Consider the following 20,310-nt stretch of genomic DNA (forward strand, 5'->3'; position numbering starts at 1 on the left):
GTTTTTAATAGCCACGCAAGTCTCATATGAGGAGCGTTGGTTCGAGAGTTAAAATGAGCGTTGGTTCGAGAGTTAAAATGAGCGTTGGTTCGAGAGTTAAAATGAGCGTTGGTTCGAGAGTTAAAATGAGCGTTGGTTCGAGAGTTAAAATGAACGTTGGTTCGAGAGTTAAAATGAACGTTGGTTCGAGAGTTAAATTGAGCGTTGGTTCGAGAGTTAAATTGAGCGTTGGTTCGAGAGTTAAATTTATTTCTAAACAGTTGATAACTGCACAATCGAAACTAATGCCGTTTTTCTTGATAAACAGCTGAAACTGGCGGAGTACATCCTTGCGCCGTTTGCAAGTCCCAGTTGGAGAACTTCAACCTGTCACGTCCGCTGAAACGCTACAACTGTGATCTGTACGGCTTGAAAGAGAGCGACTACGCGGCGGACATGAGGGTCTGCTGCACCTGCCGCTTCAAGTTCGTGCGCAGACGCTGCCCCATACCCACCTGCAAGACCCCCAAGAGGAAGGTTAAACGCCTGCGACCGCTGCCACCGAAATTGGCCGAACCATCCGAGATCAGGGACATGGTCATGTCCGAACTCAGTAAGTTGACCTTCGCGCGACCCCGGAATCAAAATTCAGAAATGACGATGGTCAGGGAATTTTAAATTTTTTTGTAAAAATCTGTTAAGGAAATTTAACTTTTAACAAGAAAGTTTTATGAAAGTGAGCTAAAAAAAACTTTAAGCTTTGTAAATATTGTAAAATGAAATTAAATAAGCCCGTTATTTCATCCTAATAGTTATTTTTAAAGCCGATAGATGGCGGAGTTGTTATTGAAACTCTTATTGCAGGGTTGCCACGGTACCTGGAATACCTGGAAAAGTCGGGGAATTTTAATATGGGTATAAAAATCAGGGAAAAGCCATGGAAATTTAAAAATTATTCTAAAAGTCAGGGAATTTTAAAAATTATTCCAAATATCAGGGAAAAGTCAGGAAAGGTTATAAATTGGTCTAAACATCAGGGAAAAGTCATGGATTTTAAAAATCAGGGAAAAGTCATGGAATCTTGAAAATTATTCTAAAAGTCAGGGAAAGTTAGGGAATTTGAATATGGGTATAAAAATTAAGAAAATGTCGGGGAATTTTAAAAATTGTATAAAAATCAGTTAATTTAATTTCGGTTGCAAATAGGAAACTTTTACTAAAATATAGGTAAAAAAATACAATATTGGCACAAAATAAGTCGAGGAAATTCTCCGGAGATGGTCAGAGAAAACCGGTAAAAGTCAGGGAATTTGATTGTGAAAAAATGTGGCAACCCTGTATTGTCTAATTTTGACAGGGAAAATCTGTCAAAAAAAGTCGGGAAATTTAAGAAAATATGTAAACATGTAATTTAAATTGTTAAATTTAAAAAAAAAGCTGCTACTTCATGACTTAGAAAAAAACTTAATTTTATTCGGAGCTTTCGGACCGTGGTCCTTCTTCAGCGAGTGACTGTTATAATAAACCATGGCTAAAAGTTTTAATATTTATGTAATTTAAATCTTCCAAAATAATTTTTCTTTCCACTTTTCAGAAATTCCAGCTGATATTACAAAATGCTGTTCGACGTGTTTCAACCGTATTGCCCGGAAACTAGGCGCCAACACGCTATCCGAAAATGAAGGTTTGAATATATTTCATTACAAATAATGAAGATTTTTCAAATATGAACGTGCGTTTAATTTACTGTAAATAACTAACAGCTTATTTTATTACTAAATTTTTAAATTGGTTGTTCGTTTTATTAAACAAATTTGTGAAATTTAACGTGAGTGAGATCATGATACGTTTTCGTGTGAGAGTAACTAGGCTCGTTCGATATGTTTTGAATCTCCAAAAAAAACCTCATGCTGTTTATAATTAAGTTTTAACATAATTTTTGTTATTAAAATAAAGCTTATTTAATTTCAAATTATATTTTCAAAATTTTTATTTTTCTTTCCTTTGATTCGAAATTTATATAATTTAACGTTTTCGTGAGATCACGAGTATATAGTATGTTTTTGCGCGAGTAACAAGGCTCGTTCCATTCTAAACAATGTCGCGCCACTTACTATCAGAAAAGAGTAGTTCTTGTCATAAAAAAGTCGCTAGATGACTTGTACCTAAGGTGGTGGCTTGGGTATTAGCCTAGCTGATTATTATTGTTTACTCAACCGTTTCTACAAAACGTAATTAGTATATGTTTCCGGATAACTAATGTAGGTGGCGCCACGAAGTGGTGTTAAGCCAGCTTTAGAAAATTTCGAGTGTAGACTTAGCTTTATTGTCTACAAACTACATTACGATAAGTTCCCCCTAACTCGTATAGTATCCACTTTTGAAAAATTGGCGTAGGTGGCGCCACAATAAATACGAAAGTGGCGTATTCGGATGAACAAATATGCACTTATAGTAATTGTAGGGAGCTGTTGACTCGCGTGGCTTGAAGGGCCTTCCACCAGCCTCCTACGCAATTAAACCCGGCCACCGGTTAGGCCTGTGTGGTTCCTAATAATAATTATTATAATACTTTGTAGCTTCTACCAGTGAAAGCTGCTTGTTCAATATTTGTAAAACTGAACACTCTTACGAAGAATGTATTTATTTATGGCCTTACCCGTTTGTCTCAGACGCTGTGACTGATCTGGCACGATGGACTGACGACGACATCGAGGCGCTGAAGAAAGGAGTCCGCGAACACGGCACCAAGTGGGTGCTAGTGTCAGCGGTGGTTGCCGGCAAGACCAAGGAGCAGTGCAAGAAATTGTACGTCCACTTCAAGAGGAAGTTCGGTTTAGACGTCATCTTCCGGGAGTTCCAAGAGAGTCAGCGAGCGATGGGGATTCTTCTGGACGGCACGGAGGACGACAGCGGGGAAACCACCTCTAGTTGCGAAGAGGACAATTGCGTCGATCAAAATAGCAGCGATACCGCCAGCGCACCCAGTCCCGGAAGCAGTCGCGCCAAAAAAAGTAACTCATCATTGTGATCTCTTCGGATGCCCATAAGCTAATAACTCGAGTAAAACTATACGGAACACTCCGTGTTAGATCTGCTTTTATTTTAAGTTTAGAGCCTTCTGCAGAAAGTATTTAGATTTAGCTTGGAAGATTTAAGGCCACGAGTAGTAGTTTCATAAGTAGTTGCCTGGCGGATGGGTTCAAACGCCGTTGACACCATCTCTATGCGGTAAAAGACTAAATAAGAATATAGTTGTCTTCAAGAGATGGCGCCAAGGACGTTTGAACCTCCTCTTTTGGTGCGGAACCTTGTAGGCATAATTTCAGGGCTCACACCAGGTCCCTAAAATACCCAAAAGTCCTTATTTTTCTTCAAGGTCCGTTATCTACCCTAAAATCGGGATTTGGTCCCTAAAGTACCCTATTTTCGTGAAATGCCGGGAATCCATTCGAGTCTTAAAATAGTTTTATGCCTCTGTTCAAGGACTGTTTACAAATTTGTCAAATCTGAGGATTAAATAGTGCAAACATAGTACACAAGGTAGCACCACAAGCTTGGTAACATTATTAAATTGTAGGACAGAGCCTCCCTGTTAGATTGAAGATTTAAAGAAAATATAAATACCAAGTCAGTTTTCGAATTTAGTTTAAATAAAGATCTCATTTAGTTCATTCGTCCCTATTTTGTTACAATTTTGAAAAATTTGGTCCATTTTACCTTGTTTTTATTGCAAAAATACCTATTTTTCCCTATTTTTATTGCCAAAAGTACCTATTTTACCCTATCGTAATTGCAAAAAGTACTTATTTTACCCTATTTTTATTGTCAGAAGTTCCTATTTTCGCATGGTTTTTAAAGATTTTGGTGGGATACCTGTATTTTCCACTGTTTCTTGAAAAAACTAATTGATTCTTCGTAAACTAATAAGAATGCAATGAACTTCCAGACTCTGAAAGCAAGCCAATAAACGAGACGCTGGAGCTGATCCGTCGAGACCAGGTTGAGAAGAACGAGAAGACTGGCGGGATTCCTTATACGCACCAAGAACCCAAGAACTTCGGAGTGACGCCTCACCATTTGAGCGGGGTCGGCGGCGCGATGGGAGGCGGTGACCACGACAGCAGCGCCACCGTGAGTGCGGACGAGGGCCAAGGCCCCGGTGAAATGGACGGTCGCGTCACCCCCAGTCGGATAATCACGCTGAGTCCCGGGCCGGCCTCCAACCCGCACACCAAACAGGAGATCCTGACGGCCACCCGGATGGTCGAACCCTTCCCGATGGGGGCGCGGACAGAAATGGCCATGATGCCGGTGAAAAAAATGATGATCCAAGACGCGATGTCTGGTGCTATTAGACCCGAAATGCCGCATCATCCCAATCAGGTCCCCAATAACAAACCACCCAAGGAAGAACCCACGTACGTGCGCGATCTGATCTACCACGCGATCGAAGTTAGCTTGCAAATGCCGGTCAAACCCGGACGCAATAACGCGCCGGGTCCTCCTCCCGTCATCCCCAACCTGATCGGGCCCCCTCCCAAGGAACTTCAACGGATCGACCATAAGAGGACGGATAGTTCTCCCATCCCGTCGGCCCACAGCGTGTCCCCGCTGCCTCCGCCTACTAGGAGAGCCCTTTACAACCCGACCCAGGCCGCCACGCCGCCCATCTCCAGACCGGAAGGTTTGGCGGTCATGGCTTCCTATTCTCATCTGGCCAGGGAACAAGAGGCGGAAACGGACTACGAAGTGCAGGACTTGAGCAAGAAGGACAAACCCAAGGACCGCAGCTACGCTTCGTCCCCGTTGAACGTGAAGAAGGACAAGCTGCGAATGGAACACGGCTACCCTCCGCACTCGTACCCGGCCTCATTTCCTCCACCCGCTCATTCGAACCAACATTCTCGCTCGTCCCAACAAATGCCCGAAATCGCCCCTCATTACACCGGCGACCCGCGCAGGGAGAACTTTTACCAGATGCCCAGCGCCGAACCTCCCCGAATCAACAAAGCGAACTACGCGGAGCGTTCGCAACCGCCTCACCTCGTCAGTCAGAACATGATTAGCGTCCCTCCTTCCGTCACCCCGCCCGGACGCCACATGCCCAAGATGAGCGTCAACAAGAGTTCGGTTCCGCCGCCGCCGCCGTTGATCGCCGCTTCGAAACCTCACGCCATGTCGCCGAAGATCGTTTTCAAAGACGGCAAACTCGCTCCGTCCCACGCAGGTTCCATCACCGAAGGAACCCCGGTTAACAAAATGAATGCTCAACAAGCCGGTATGCCGCCATCGTCGCCTCGCTTCGAAGGACTGCTCAGGCCCATTCCCCCCAATCCGCACCACGGCAAAGAGAGCGGCTCCATCATCCTGGGCACGCCGCTCCAACACGACGTCTCCAAGAAGCAGCAAATCTCCAGTAACGGCAAACAAGAGATTATGAACGCGCATCAGGCCATGGACGCTCGCGCCCTCCCCGAAGGACTCCCGCGCCCGGGACTTCCAGCCATGTACGACGCCGCCACGGTCGAACAATATTACCGGCGGATGTCGCCCACGCTTTACCCCAATTACCAGCCACCGCCGGCCAATTATTCCGGAAGCGGTCCTCCGCCACCGCCGCCACCCAGAGCTCCCTACGCCAGCGAGTCCGCTCTGAGTTCCAAACAAATTATGATCGACTTCAACACCTCGAAGCAAATGCAGATGAGACGAGGTAGCGCTTCTAGTGATAAAGAAACGCGCGCCTCACCGAGACCGGACTCGAACCCTCATTCGAGCCTGCCTCCGCCTCAAATACCACCTGGCTCGCAAGGTGAGCGCTTGCAGAACGTTTACGTCTACCCTGGCGCTGGTCCGCCCTACCAAGGTCAAAATTCTCAGGTGTACATTACCATGGGCGACAATAGGTTCCCTCACGGTACCTCGCCGGCTTTGATCTCGGCCCACGAATCCAGAGCAACGCCGCCCGAGTCTCAAATGTCTCCCGGAGCCCATTGGGCCCAGAAACACAACCAAGTGGCCCCGAGGCAGAACGTCATCCAACAGAACGTGATACAACGTAGTATCACTTGGGGAACCGGTAAACCGTCTGTCATCCAAGCTCCAAAGTCGGTGTCGCCTCGGGCTGTGGAACTAAGAGTGGAATCGATCAGTCCAGCGCCTATTGGCAAAAGCTCGCCGTCGCCGAGGTTCACCCATCCTTCTTTGCCAACGGGACACGACGCTTTTAACGCCCTGGTGAACGCCGCTGCCGCTCAACCCAGTTTGGTAGTCCCCAAGGACGATAAGAGACCACCGCCGCCACCTCCCAGAAACGACGTGGTCCGGTCCAGAGACGGGTCCGCGGCGGAGGGACTGGAAAAGTCTCTCCTGGAGATGCACCAAAGACCGAGGTCGCATTCCGAAACGGGCCTTCACGCCCAAGACCGCTACAGGGAGATGGAACGAGGCAGATCCAGCGTGGACAACATCCCGATCGACGGAGAACACCCGCCCCAAATGATGATCGTACCACCGGCTTTAGTCGAAGAACAGAGGTATCTCAGCGACCAACACAGGAGATCTTTGGAAGGCGACCGAGGGGAACGCGTCACGACCATCGACACGAAACTAAACCCGGACGCGGACAGATTGAGATTCGTACCGGAACATTCGCCCAGTTTAAGATTCGTCGGAGTGAGGGAACCGTTTTCGAAGGAACAGTTCGAACGGGAAATGGGCCAGGACCAACACCCTTCGCGCGGCAGACAGGCCCCGCCACCCAGGGAACAGAATTACCCACCCAAATCGGGCCGAGACGAACCCAGGTTGAAACCGTCGAACGACGGGCCGGATTCGGGACAACCAGGCGGGGCGCATAGAACGGAGATTGACGAAGCGTCCAAGATCTTCTCTCATTCGTTTCAGAAGGACAGTCCTAAGTTGAACCCCTCACCGCGCGGCTTCACGGCCGCTAATTTGATAGACGCCATCATTACGCATCAAATCAATCAACAAACGGAAGCTCCACCCGCCATCGGCAAAAACCCGGCTGTTGATAATATCTTCCGCTACAAGACTAACGATTCCCACAGAGACGGTAAACCTAAAAGTAACAGTAGAGAAGAAATCGTCACCATCGACGACAGTCCTAACGATCGGGAAAGACCTAACTACAACCGAATCGACAACCCAGGACGCACACCTCCGCCCGGTTCATCCGGACAACAGGAGCACATGAAGTTCCAGCAGCAACACCCCGAGAAGAACTCCATCACCTTAGGCGAGCACATAGCGGCCATTATCTCCAAGAATTACAACGGCCCTAACGATATCCACGTTCAGAGTCTCTACGAACAGAGTAGGATTAATATGGAAAATTCAGGCGGACCTTTGCCCCTGACGAAACCCCAATCGTACATGCCGCCGGGTTTGCAGCAGCAGATGCACATGGAACGAGAAGCGCAGGCCAGGGAACGGGAGAGAGAACATCACCGGGAAATACAGCAGCGAGAAATGCGCGAGATTCAGCGAGAACGGGAAATACAACATCGCGAGCGAGAAATTCAACACAGGGAACAACAGCAACGCGAACTGCAACACCGAGAACGGGAAAGTCAGCGAGAACGCGAGATTCAGCACCAACGCGATCAGATTCAGCGAGAACGCGAACGCGAATATCACCAGCGAGAACAAATGCATCGCGAGATGGCTCATCGGGAACATCAGTTGCGCGAACAACACATGCAGCAGCAACAACAGCAACACAGGGAAAGTCAGGAACGGGCCCATCATCGCGAACAAGAACGCTTGCATCATCAGCGAGAACAATTGCACCGCGAACAGCTTCAGCGAGAAATGGCGCAACGCGAACATCACCAGAATACTCATCACCCGCCACCGCCGCCGCCTCACCATCCTCAACAACGCGGTCGTCCTCTGGAAGGCATCGCCGCTTCCGTCGGATCGCTACCGCCGGAAATCAACCATTCGGAACCGGAACCTCAACCGCACCACAGTTGGAAACTTCGCCGGGCGTTGCAGCAAGAAAAGGAGCGATCCCCGACGGAAGACGGTCAACAAATGCCAGCGCCATCCGGGTCGCCCGCCGTCACCCACGACGAACGACAAATCATCCGGATCGCCCAAGCCGGCTCGCCCGGGATGAGGTCGACCCATTCGAGTCCTCACACGCCGACGCTGGCTCCGTACGCCATCGAACCAATCTCGCCTCCTGTGCAGAACATTGCGGACAGTAACGGACCCGTGGACAGAATGCCGGTACATTCTATCACTCCACCCACTTCCATGCCTTCCTCCACCAATAACTCTCCCTGGATGACCAATCCCAGTATAGCGGGACTTTTAACCTCGAGAAGAATGTACCAGGAGGCCCAAGAAAACCAATCGGGTCGGGCGTCTCAACAGCAAATGGGCTTGTCGCCGTTGGACTACGTTAAGAACAGGATCGTCGAGGTGATGAGAACGGCCGAAAACACGGACTCGGATCCCAGAAGCCAACCCAGTCCTTGTCAACCTAATTCCATGGAGGACCGCGAGGCGTTGCAAAGACAACAACAACAGCGTTACGTCTCGCAATCTCAACAACACACGCAAGAGGGCGAAGTCGTCTACGAAAGGCCACAAAGTACGGGTAGCAGTCGCGGAACGCCTAAGGAAAGTTCGGTCGTTCAGATGGCCCATCGCTACAGTCCCGGACCCGGTGGTGGCGCCAACGCTAGCTTCTCGCATTCGCTACCTCCTAACATCGAACGGACTCCGAGTCGGGGCAACGCCATGGATAGTATCAGAGCGTACAAGCGAAGTCACGATTTAATCGCGGCTTCCGCCGACTGGGAGGCATCGAACGCCACGACGGCGTCGCCGAGCAGTACGGAACATATGAACGACGCCGATCATTCGAAAAAGAGACGTACCGACGGACAGTACTTGCCCGAAAGTTCCACGGATCGCCGTAACTTGTACGTGGAAAGTTCCGACAACCATTCCCAAGTGAACAGAAGCCACGGGGAATGTTTCGTGTCGGGCAGTAGAATGAACTCGCAAGTCAGCTCCCACGGACAGAAAAGGCCGTTGACCTCCGCCAGTCCCACCGAGGGCTACCATTCTCAGGCCAATAGACGGGAAAGCGAAGCTGACGTAGAGAGTTCCAGTCTGACTCAAAATCAGTGGAAGATCAGTTCCGTCAGTGACGATCGACAGTCTGTCCACGACGTTTCCATCGACAGTCCGGCTTCCGGTGAAATGGTCATCGACGAGTCGTCCAATATTAACGTGACGCCTTCTTCCTCCCGCATCGAACCTGTCTCGCCACCTCAAGAAATTTCCACCTCCGATAGTCAGAGTTTAGGTAAAGTTTACCATTTTATGCTACTAATTTAGTTTTTGGAGACCGATTTTTACTGCAGCGAAATGTCTTCGACGCAAAAAAAATATTATGGTTCATGGTTGGTTTCTATGCTAGCGCGGGTCTTAATGCATTTTTTTTAAGCGCGTCAAAACGTGTGTACGTTCCAAAGTTACGCACCCTAGTCAGGGTTGCCACACGTCAGGGAAAAGTCGGGGAGTTTAAAAATCGGCCTAAAAAGTCAGGGAATTTCCAGAATTTGTTAAAGGTCAGGGAATTTTAAAAATGTGCATGAAAAGACAGGTAATTTTAAAAATTTGTAAAACGTCAGGGAAAAGTCAGGGAATTCGATTTTGTTTGACACTTTTTAATGGTAATTTTGCTCTAAATCTATCTATCTATCATTTAGTTCCTTGAAAGTTTAGCTAATTTTTTAAACATTGCAATAACCTTTTTACTTAAGTATTAGTCCATTTAAATTTATTAACTTCTGATAAAAGTAAAATATAAAATAAAAAGGTTTGCCTTAAAAAGTCAGGGAAAATCTATTAAAATGGTCAGGGAATTTGAATCTGAAAATTTGTTGGCAACCCTGCTAGTGGAAACTAAGCATTAGGCCTAACGGAATTTTTTACAAAAATGTATTAGGCTATAATAGGAAATATTTGGCGTTGATGGTAAATATTAGAGATTTTCAGCAAACCCATTTCTAGGCGTTTACGCGAACGTCTACCAAGCTCTAGAACGTTGCAGACGTTTGCGTAAACTACTAGAAATTATAATTAGCCTTAAAGGGTGCTGATTTTTTTTATCGTTCACCTTCGCGGTTTTTTTTAATAAAGGTTAATTTAGATTTAATAAAGGGACTAGTTTAAATTCAATTGTTAAAGATATATAACTAGGAGCATTCAACTTTGAAAAGCGGGTTTTGGGGTGTATTGTTAATTAAATTGTAGCTTTACGTAATTATCCTTCTCAGTGAACTGCTGCAGACGATATGCTATTTTAAAACAAAGCGTCTGCTCAGCAGTCGAAAATCCAGCAGTAAATGAGCCTTTCACCTTGGCCATTCCGTGGCTTTATGTAAATTGAAAAGGTTAAATGCAAACAACAAAAGAACCGTTGATTAATAAAATCCTGTATATGGTTAGTTATTTTGATAGGAGTTCGTGGTCATTTTTTATCTTCAAACATCAGTCGTAAAAGTTCAAAATTATATACCAGGGTTCGTACACTACCTGGAAAAGTCAGGGAATTTGAAAATGGTTCCAAAAATACAATTAATTCGTAAAATACAAAAATAATCAGCGAATTTGAAGATGGTTCCAAAAAGTCAGGGAATTTGAAAATTGTTCCGAAAAGTCAGGGAATTTGAAAATTGTTCCGAAAAGTCAGGGAATTTGAAAATTGTTCCGAAAAGTCAGGGAATTTGAAAATTGTTCCGAAAAGTCAGGGAATTTGAAAATCGTTCCAAAAAGTCAGGGAATTTGAAAATTGTTCCGAAAAGTCAGGGAATTTGAAAATTGTTCCGAAAAGTCAGGGAATTCGAAAATTGTTCCGAAAAGTCAGGGAATTTGAAAATTGTTCCATAAAGTCAGGGAATTTGAAAATTGTTCAAAAAAAATCAGCGAATTTGAAAATTGTTCCAAAAAGTCAGGGAATTCGAAAAATACCCCGAAAAGTCAGGGAATTATAAGAATTTGTAAAAAGTCAGGAATTCGAAAATTGTTCCAAAAAGTCAGGGAAATCGAAAAAGACCCCAAAAAATCAGTCAAATAATTTTTTTAAAGATATATTAAAAATACATCTTAAATATTTTGCTAGAGTTTACCTCAAACCATTAATTTATTCTACAAAAAATGGTCGGGAAAAATTTGGCAAATTGCTCAAGGAAATTAATTCCGGCAGTTTTGTACGAACCCTGTAATATACTGCGTAATAATGATAATTTTCTCGATGACGCATTAGGTGGGAACGTCATCGCCTCTTCGAGCGGCGCCAACCAACCGACAACCTCCTCCAGCGTCAGTGGTTCGGGTTACCCTGGCTACGGTCGAACCAGCATCTCAAGTTCCAACGTCAGCAGTAGCAGTCCGCAGTATTCCTCAGCACCCGTTTCAGTATCTCAAATGGTCACGTCCAGCCAACAGATGACGCCGGGACCATTCCCTTCTTTCTCGGGCGTCGGCAACACTTACGCCTACCCGTTCTCGGCCCTCACCATGCGTTCCTTGTCCTCGCACGCCCCCAAACAAACTAACTCGTCATTGCAAGGACAATCGGCCGCGGGAACGTCGCAAAACTCTTCCGCTACGCCGTCTGCTACGTCGCAGGCGCAACAAAATCCACCTCAAGCTAGTAATTCTTCTAGTAACTCTCCGACTTCGGGTCCGCGTGAAGCTCACCCGGCACCCTTGTTATCCGCGCATTACGAACCGTTATCTGACGAAGATTAAAAAGTGTTTGTGTTTAAAAAAGCAACGTTTACCTTCTTAACGCATTCCAAGCGCCATCTTGTGTAAATTTTTATAAATAATTCGATGTTGGTATTACAATTATTGTTCGTGGGTTTAATATTATGATTTAACCTTGTATTTTACGCGCTCTTTAGGGGATATTAAGAACAATTATTTTACAGCACTGCCAACTACAAGAGCTCAAAACTGTAAAACACGAGGATTGAAATTAAAAAATATATCTCGATTTTAAAACAAAAAAGAAATGAAACGTGCCTTGGCTTGCTACGTTTTATTCTTTTTTCGTGTTGGCGAAGATGATGGTAGATGGCGTTTATTTCGTTTTAATGAAAATGGCGCGTTTTGTGGGTGCGCGGACAATGTGAACGAATGGTGCTTTGTATAAATAATGTATTAGCTTGCCTGGATCAGTTTCCGAATTAAGTTTTTCTACCAATATATCCCCTTTCCTGTGAAACTATTTCGAACTTAGGCCTAACGGGAAAAGGCTTAAGAAATTCGTTAACACAAAATAAGTGGGCGTAAATTGATATAAACATTAAAAAAAAACATTTTGGACAGCCCATTACAGCTCAAGGCAGGAATTTTTTTACCGAGATAAAAGAAAAGTTTGTCGAGATAGAAAAAAACAATGTATATAATTTTTAAAAAATGGACTTCGTATGAAAATATTTCATGTTTTTCGAGAAAAATCATCTTAAAAAATCATACATTCACGGTATGGCTGTTTGTATCGACGCAGGCAGTAGTGTACTATTTGTTTCATTTTCTGTTCTATTTTCTTTCCAAGAAAATAATGTAATTAGTAAGAAAAAACAATTAATGGAATTAAGGTAAAGCAAAGTTTGTCCTAATCACTTTGGTTTACTGGAAACCTAAGACCTAAGAGATATTTAGGCTTAAGGATTTAAAAACAAAGTTGCTTTAGAATAAAAAGTGGTTAAAGTTTATAATTGTATCTGTTATTTCTAATTGTTTTCGGCATCAGTTTTAAACCTATTCACGTGTTCGATTGCAAATTTACTGCAAATAGTCAAAAGGATGGATACGCCATTTTTTCAGAGTTTGTGTGAGCAATGTTGCCATTGATCAGGGGAAAGTAACGTTAACAAACTTTAAATTCGCAACCGAAAACTATCGTTACACCCCCTTTCGTTCGTCTTTGAAACTTCGATAGGAAGCGGTTAAAGCAGACGCTATTAGTTTTCCCTCATCGTTATTCGTAAATTTGACTTTATTAATAATGATACTTGCATTTTAATATAACTTTGACATCGTTTACTTATATAAGTTTACTTAAAGGGGAACGGTCGAGCTTTAACCAGTTAAATAGCCCTATAGCCCATTAAAAACTAAAATGTGGTTAATTTTTAATAAAATAAATAAATTTCGGGAAATCGAAAAGTGCGCGTCCACCGCGACACCTGGTGAGAAGTTAGTGAGACAGAAAAACAACGTAAAAGCGGGCGCTGCTGAAGACGCAAAAAAATTGTTTTTGCACGCGCGGCGCTTTCCAGTTATAAGAGACCCAAGCCTAAATTGCGTGATTTTTAAAGTTAGGTTAGTTCGCAAATCGCTCATACGGGGTTAGGGGCGCTGGCGGCAGCCCCTAAGATGGCGGCGAAAATTCAAACCCAAACACCTGGCGTTATTTTTCGTTTCAACTTTTTGGGCCAAAAGCTATTTTTTCAAGACAAAAAAAGGTACGTATTAGTATATTGAACGTCTTTTTAATCTTTTAATACGGAAATAAGGTCATATTTGGAAAAGCTTGGCCGTTCGTTCCCCTTTAAGAAAAACGTTCTTAAGACTTTTTAATTTGACTGTAGCAGACGCTAGATCATAGGCGCTACCTCGGAGAAGCAAGCGCCGTTACGCCACCTAGTTGAACCAATAAAATAAGTGCATTTTCCATTTAAAAAATTTACAAATCCCAAGACTGCTATTGAAAGAAGAAACGTATATTTTCACCATAATTTATGAATATTTTATTTGACCAGCGGTCCTATTAAAGGGAATATAACCTCAGGTATTTGGTGTGGAACACCAACGCTTGCAGCTCTGGCCACTCTGGCCTTTGGCTTTAAAAATGTTTGGCGCCACTGTACAGGGAAATTTGAAAAATTGAAGGGGTCTTCCATAAAGATTGTTTTGCAGGTTATATTCCCTTTAAATCCTAAATTTATTTTTAAAAGTTAAATTGTAACATCGGTTTGGTATTTAGATCAGCCTAAGCCTTGTTTATCATCCGATATAATAAGAAATCTCCGCGAGAAAAGCTGCTTTTGCGGTTTGTATTTCCCCCCAGAAGTAGCAATGAGTTTAGCAAGAGGCCTCGCTATCGAGAGAAAATTTTATCACCCATTAATGGACGAATCGTTTATATTTGTGGTCTCAGTGGAAATCAAGGGCCCAAAGCTACGGGCCTCAATGGGTATCGTGGTAGAACCGTTTTTAAATTTAAATGATCATTACCCAAACTGAATGGTTTTCGAAATAAGGTAGCGAAACGCGAACGCGTTAATTGACATTATTTTGGACTCGAACCAAATTTTTTGAGATACCTGGTTTTAGAAATAAGGTAGCGAAACGCAAACGCGTTTATTATTTACTCAATCTAAATGTTTTCAGATACCTGGTTTTGGAAATAAGGTAGCGACGACACCCTATACCACAGCGCCCGGGCCCGGAAAATGGTACAGTCATTCATATTTAATTATAAGTATTATTATTATTATTAATATTATTATTATTTATGGCAACGGCCCTGTGTTATATGTTCGCAGGGGATCTATAGGTACCCAAAACCATAATCGATAAAAATCTATTTAAATTATCTATTTTTCCGGGAAATTTCTCTAACTCACTTACGCTGTTACGCAGACTGAGTTAAGCTTTGGAACCGTTTTTAAATGGTTTCGAAAGATAAAATTGAACATTTTCGGTGTCAACTGTATTAATGGCCATACGTTAAATACATTCAACAGCAAAATTTTACAGTTTGATCTTTCGAAACCGTTTTAAAACGGTTCCAAAGTGTCTAGTGTGAACGCGGCTTTATTAGAGTGAGTAACCGGACTCACGCAGTGTGCGTACATCGAAGGGCTGGAACAAAACGGGCGCACAATCCCCCCTAAATCCCTAATACTTATTTCTATAAAATCATTCCCAACTATCTTCCCACCTTCCGAACATTGTTGCCAGAGCTTTGATAATAGATTTGGCAGTATAACGAAAAACAGGATGTTTCTATCTCTATGGTAAGTGCAGTCGTGGAAGCACGAACTCTATATTTGACTTTGATGGGGATATTATGGAAGCGCCTGTAGACGCTTCAATAAAATATCTTGAGGGAAATTGCCAAGAAGTAATATTTCTGAAAGCCAGGACCTGCAAGATACTGTTTATATAAGTGCTTGTTAAAATAATGGACACTTATATAGTGCTTTCGTCAGATACGATAGTGGCGCCATGACAGTTACCGTTTTTTTTTATCAATAAGCCAATTACAAAGTTTCGATTTGATAGCACTTTATACGGTATACAACAAGTGTTCCCTTTTAACCAGGTATCTTTTTTGACATAATAAGACTTAGCAAAAGCATTCGATTTTTTCAACAAGCCTATATAAACAGTACTTGCCGGTCCTGGCTCTCAGAAATATTACTTTTGGCGATTTTCTTGAAGGATGTTTTATTTAAGCGCCTATTAGTTTAAGTTGGCGGGATTTTTTAGCAGATAGAGCCTCATAGAGGGGAGACAGATGAATCAAGGAGGATAGCCGACTCCGTATGTTTTTTGTTAAGTGACTGGTAGACCTGCTGACACTAGCGGCCCCTGGTTAGCCTGCTGAAAACCATTAGTTGGTCGTCTGCTAAATCGTCTGTGACAAAAGGCTTAAGAGAAGTAGGCGGTGAAGCGGTGAATTTAAAATAAATCGAAAGTTTGAAACTCTAAACAAGAACTCCAATTTAAGAACACGTTTATCGAATTATAAATTTATAAATACTCATGCTCAACTATTTTATTACCCATTAAAAATGGGGCTCTTTGACTACTTGGACTAGATTCAGTGGCAAAATTAGAGTATTTTCGTGCCTCACTAGATACAGTAGGTATTAAACTAGGTAATGAACCTGACAAATATAATATAGGTATAAAATTTATTTATTATTCAGTAGTTTGTAAATAAAAAATAGTTTAAAAGTTTAGATGAAATAATATTAACGTTAAAATGAAATACTGGAAAAGTATATAATGCCATAGCCGGCTGTATTAGAGAAGGCCAGGAAATCGTTTTTTCGGAGGGGTGGCCTAAAGAATTTTTTTATGCAGCTCCTGCTGCTAGATGGCGCTTATATGCCTAGTTTTCACAGGCGCGAAATTCAAATGGTATGGAAATACATTAACGGTAGCAGACGGCTAGCCTCTGACCTCACAATATTACTGGGCCAAAAGATGCCATCTAGTGGATAAAGCCGCCAGGAGCGCGGGAAGTTTGTTAAAGAAAAATCGCCTGGATTTCCTGGCCTTCTCTAATACAGCCGGCTATGATAATGCAAAGCATGTAAAAATATTAGTATATAATGAAAACTGGGTTCGAAGGATGAAGCCTGCAACAGCCTAAAATGGTTTTCGATACCTCGATCGTTATAATAGTGAAGTTATACTTGTATAAACATGGCTTTTAGTTTTGCCAATTTGAGGAAATACTCTTACTTGTTTGACTTTCGTCAGCCATCATGAAATTCTGATTGCATAACCTCCCCCTCCCCCAAAAAAAAATTGTTCAACATGGTAACCAGGGGGCAGCGGGTTCGCGTTTCAAAAATCACTTTACACATTCCAAAGGCTATCCTCCTTGGATGAATATTATGGAAAAGGAAGATGGTTCATAGGCTGCCGCGTTAAATAGACGAGTGCTTAAAGGGCCCCACCGGTGTTTGAAAAATTCACCCAGAAAATCAGGTAGCAGACGACGTGTTGTAGCTTTACCTACGTCCGCGATTCGCGCGGGAAACTCACGAATTTCAAACGCCTGTGGGGCCCTTTAAATTTTCTCTGAAATTTCGAAATAGGGGTGCCAAATCCCCCCTAATTCGTTTAAAATAACGGGACTCCGTTTGAATGCTAGAGATGATCCAGATAAATGTCATTAAAAAGGAACGACATTGATTAGAAGTTCTGGGAAATAGTTATTAGAATAACAGAAACTTCAGGAGGGATAAAATTAAACACTCTGCCAAATTATAATTTAATAGTTTAAGCAGGTAGGAGTAGCCTTATAAGCATTTTGATTCGAAACCCTGACAAATAGTTATGAAATGTGTTACAAATTTATGACATCAAACTACTACAACATTTTGGTCATAGCATAAGTAACATAGCAATAGTGCCACTTCTATATATCTTGTGTCTTAAGATTATTTTCTCTCTACAATGAGCCTTTTCAGTTTTCATAGAGCCATGTAGCGGCCAACACAGTCAAATAAATTGCTGGATTTTCGACTGCCAAGCAGACAAAAATCCGAGGGGCTAACCACTTCCTTCAATTCTGTACACAGATTACAGCCTTTGGTAGTGCAAAGTCATTAATTGATTACATATTCACTTTAGTACAGTTAGTGGTTAGCCTCTCGCAAAATCCTGCAGTTAATGAACTTTTCACGTGGCTACTATTGAATAGGTTTATAGTTTTACACAGATATAACCCCATAAGTGTATTTGAAAAAGCCACGGAACCTTCCAAAGTAAATTTCATATCTTATATACTTCTGATTTTTAAAATTTGACTAAATTCTTCAAAAGCTTTTATTAAATTTTTGACCAAGGCACATTTATTATAACAAAGAATAACCAAAGATATTAGCAATCTCAGAGTGGAATGAATGATGTGTCACTTGCGGACAAACTACTGTGTTAAATTGGTTAGTTTTATTTTTTTAAATACAACAAAAAAAATTCATCCTTGGTACTTAATTAAATTAACGCAAATTCAGGATAATGAGAAAACTAATCACTATTTCCCTTTCATAGATGATAAACCAGCTCTCATAATTTCATCGACTAATAATAAATTGCTAGCAATGACGGAGCTGAAAAAAAAACAACACAAACGTTATTAACTTATTATGGTTTTCAAAAAAATAGTCAACGAAGAAATTACCATGAATTTAGAAGCTGTCGTTTCACTCTGTAGTTATCATAGATTCCAACTTCGGCGGGAATTAGCACTCCGCCAGTTGCCAAGTCTAAACCAACAGGTTGTCCGGCAGTGGCGTATTCTTGAAGTAAAGTTACCATAGTTTCTTGTGGGTCGTAGCCTGAATTTGCGGAAAGAACTTTTGGGATAATCAACAAAGCATCGGCAAAGGCTTGAACTCCGAGTTGAGCTCTTCCTTTGACTTCGTTCTTGTATTTCATTAACGCTGCGTGAGCCACAACTTCAAACGCACCAGCTCCAGGTATCAAGGAACCTTAAAAATAGTAATTATAATTAGTTTATTGTAATTCATTACAATACGCGAGCTTTGTAGCAGAAACATTAAGCCTTGGGGAAAAGAACCACGCTCTGCTACCCACTTGTAAGGTTATAGTTTATTGTAATTCATTTTATAATTTAAAGTAAAACAATAAAATTACCATCTTCAATTGCGTTTTTAACTGCTCTTAATCCATCATGTACTGCGTCTTTGATCTGGGCTATGGTATGATTATTCGGACCCTTAATTAGAATTGTGACTGAACGAGGATCTTTCAAATCTTCAACGAATGTGTATTTCTCTTCTCCCAATACGTGTTCATAAACAGTTCCAGCGAAACCAAGAGAATCTGGAGTCAAATCGTCAACTGTATTCATGGCAGTACCACCACAAGCCAACGCCAGCCTATTAAAAATAATTTTATTTTTTAATAATTCATCTCGTAAAAATGACTGAAGGCTATTTTTACCTTTCCATATTCCTTCGTTTAGCGCGTCGCAATGCTACAATACCAGCTTTTGCTAATAAATCAAGCGACATGGGATCAATTCCTTTTTGGTTTATTAGCACGAATCCTTTATCGGGAGTATCGCAAACTTGGTTCTTCAATTCGATAACTTTCTTAACCCTATTTTCGATAAACTGCCTTTCAGCTTGAACTAATTTCTCTCGTTCCTCCGCAGATTTGTAGAAGAATCCAGAGTTAACTTCACTAAAAGATAAACCGTTTAATTAAATTATTCTTGAAGAAAGATGAGAATCGCTACTAATTACCTCTTTTCGTATTCCATCGATACGTTACATGTTAGAATATAAGCGTTTTTAACAATTTTTTTCATATCAGGATGTCTGGCACCATGATCCATAACTATACCTTTAACAAGACATGTTTCTTTCTCGGTTTTATGTTGCATAGTCATAATTTCTACCATGTGCAGATCTAACGGGAAATTTGGTTGTTTGATACCAAGTACAGCATCAACGCAAATCTAAAATTTAAAAATTTAAGTAATTGGAGAATAGTTTTTTTAGAGTTGTCCATGAGGTAAGAAAAACCTACTTCAGTAAGTATTTCAGCCATTGCTGGATGAACTTTGGTTTTTAAGGAAGTTCTAGCAACGTCAATCAACAAATCCCGGTCCATTTCTTTTGATATTTTAATTTCTTCCAAGACTTCTAATGCCTTTTTCTTGGCAAGATCAAAACCTTCTGTCACAATGCGAGGGTGGAGACCCTCTGTAATGTGGTGATCAGCCTGTTTTAACAGCTCTCCAATTAAAAGTACGGTTGAGGTAGTACCATCACCAGCAATATCATTTTGAGCTGTCGAAGCTCTTGCGATTAACGATGCGGTAGGGTGTTGAATTTGCTAAAGTTTCATAGTATTGTTTTAAAATGAAATTTTCTGTAAATTTATTAATTATATTCACCATTTCGTGTAACAATACATTTCCATCTTTCGTAATTTTAATATCACCTGCCCCAGAAACCAGCCTATAATAATATTATTATTTGCAATAGAAATTTCCATATAAGGTAAAAAGCTTTGTGCGTAATGGGAAAAGTAACCTGACACAAGGTAAAGAGCTACTACTCCTATTACATGCCTATAGGGGTAATGAAAGGTCCCCAGATTGACAGCAATGTCAAGTGACCTGAATGACTAACGCAAGGCCCAAAACTAGGCGTAAGCCACATGGTGACTCATTGTCTTTTAGAGTTATAATCAACTGTTTTTCTTACATTTTCATGGTTCCTTTTGGGCCTAAATTAGTTTTCATTACATCTTGAAGACCTCTAGCCGCACTTATATTTATTGCTAACGCTTCCGCGTGACGAGCAATTTCAGCTTTCGGATTTAAAGAAGTGATCGCAGACATTTTCGGGCTTTTGAAGTTTCCTAAATGGCTGCGAGAAAACCTACGCTTCGCACTTGCGAGTTACAGAACGCAGGAAACTACTACTGATAGTCGGAATCTTCCACCTGCTAATTCTAATGAAATTTAGCTTAACGTAATTATGC

General features: G+C 42.1%; 2 protein-coding genes across 4 annotated transcripts in view; one reads left to right on the forward strand and one right to left on the reverse strand.

The window, feature by feature from the left end:
* Positions 1 to 12,739, forward strand: part of LOC149958765 (uncharacterized) — a 69,208-nt gene extending 56,469 nt beyond the window's left edge. For all 3 annotated transcript variants that reach the window (XM_090166144.1, XM_090166143.1, XM_090166145.1), the window contains 5 exons: positions 308 to 592; positions 1,574 to 1,663; positions 2,652 to 2,993; positions 3,929 to 9,331; positions 11,297 to 12,739. In XM_090166144.1, coding sequence (XP_090022270.1) covers positions 308 to 592; positions 1,574 to 1,663; positions 2,652 to 2,993; positions 3,929 to 9,331; positions 11,297 to 11,784 — 6,608 coding nt within the window. In that variant the 3' untranslated portion in view covers positions 11,785 to 12,739. The remainder of the gene's footprint in view (positions 1 to 307; positions 593 to 1,573; positions 1,664 to 2,651; positions 2,994 to 3,928; positions 9,332 to 11,296) is intronic.
* Positions 12,740 to 17,602: 4,863 nt separating this feature from the next.
* Positions 17,603 to 20,217, reverse strand: CCT6 (chaperonin containing TCP1 subunit 6). The gene is made up of 8 exons (XM_090166148.1): positions 20,031 to 20,217; positions 19,718 to 19,781; positions 19,348 to 19,656; positions 19,062 to 19,276; positions 18,757 to 18,999; positions 18,448 to 18,692; positions 17,972 to 18,281; positions 17,603 to 17,900 (listed from the first exon to the last, which is right to left on the reverse strand). Exons 1-8 carry the CDS (start codon positions 20,165 to 20,167, stop codon positions 17,825 to 17,827), a joined length of 1,599 nt encoding a protein of 532 aa, XP_090022274.1. The 5' UTR covers positions 20,168 to 20,217; the 3' UTR covers positions 17,603 to 17,824.
* Positions 20,218 to 20,310: the final 93 nt, after the last annotated feature.

Source organism: Leiobunum rupestre, chromosome 2 (assembly GCF_980474605.1).
Source record: "Leiobunum rupestre chromosome 2, qqLeiRupe1.1.hap1, whole genome shotgun sequence".
Taxonomy (NCBI): domain Eukaryota; kingdom Metazoa; phylum Arthropoda; class Arachnida; order Opiliones; family Sclerosomatidae; genus Leiobunum; species Leiobunum rupestre.

Bases quoted from the DNA above. Each gene is read 5' to 3' on its own strand.
- CCT6 (XM_090166148.1), bottom strand. From the start codon at position 20,167: ATGTCTGCGATCACTTCTTTAAATCCGAAAGCTGAAATTGCTCGTCAC. The intron at 19,657-19,717 runs GTGAATATAATT...ATGAAACTTTAG, and splicing joins ATGTATTGTTACACGAAATG to CAAATTCAACACCCTACCGC. The intron at 18,282-18,447 runs GTAATTTTATTG...ACTATTTTTAAG, and splicing joins TAAAAACGCAATTGAAGATG to GTTCCTTGATACCTGGAGCT.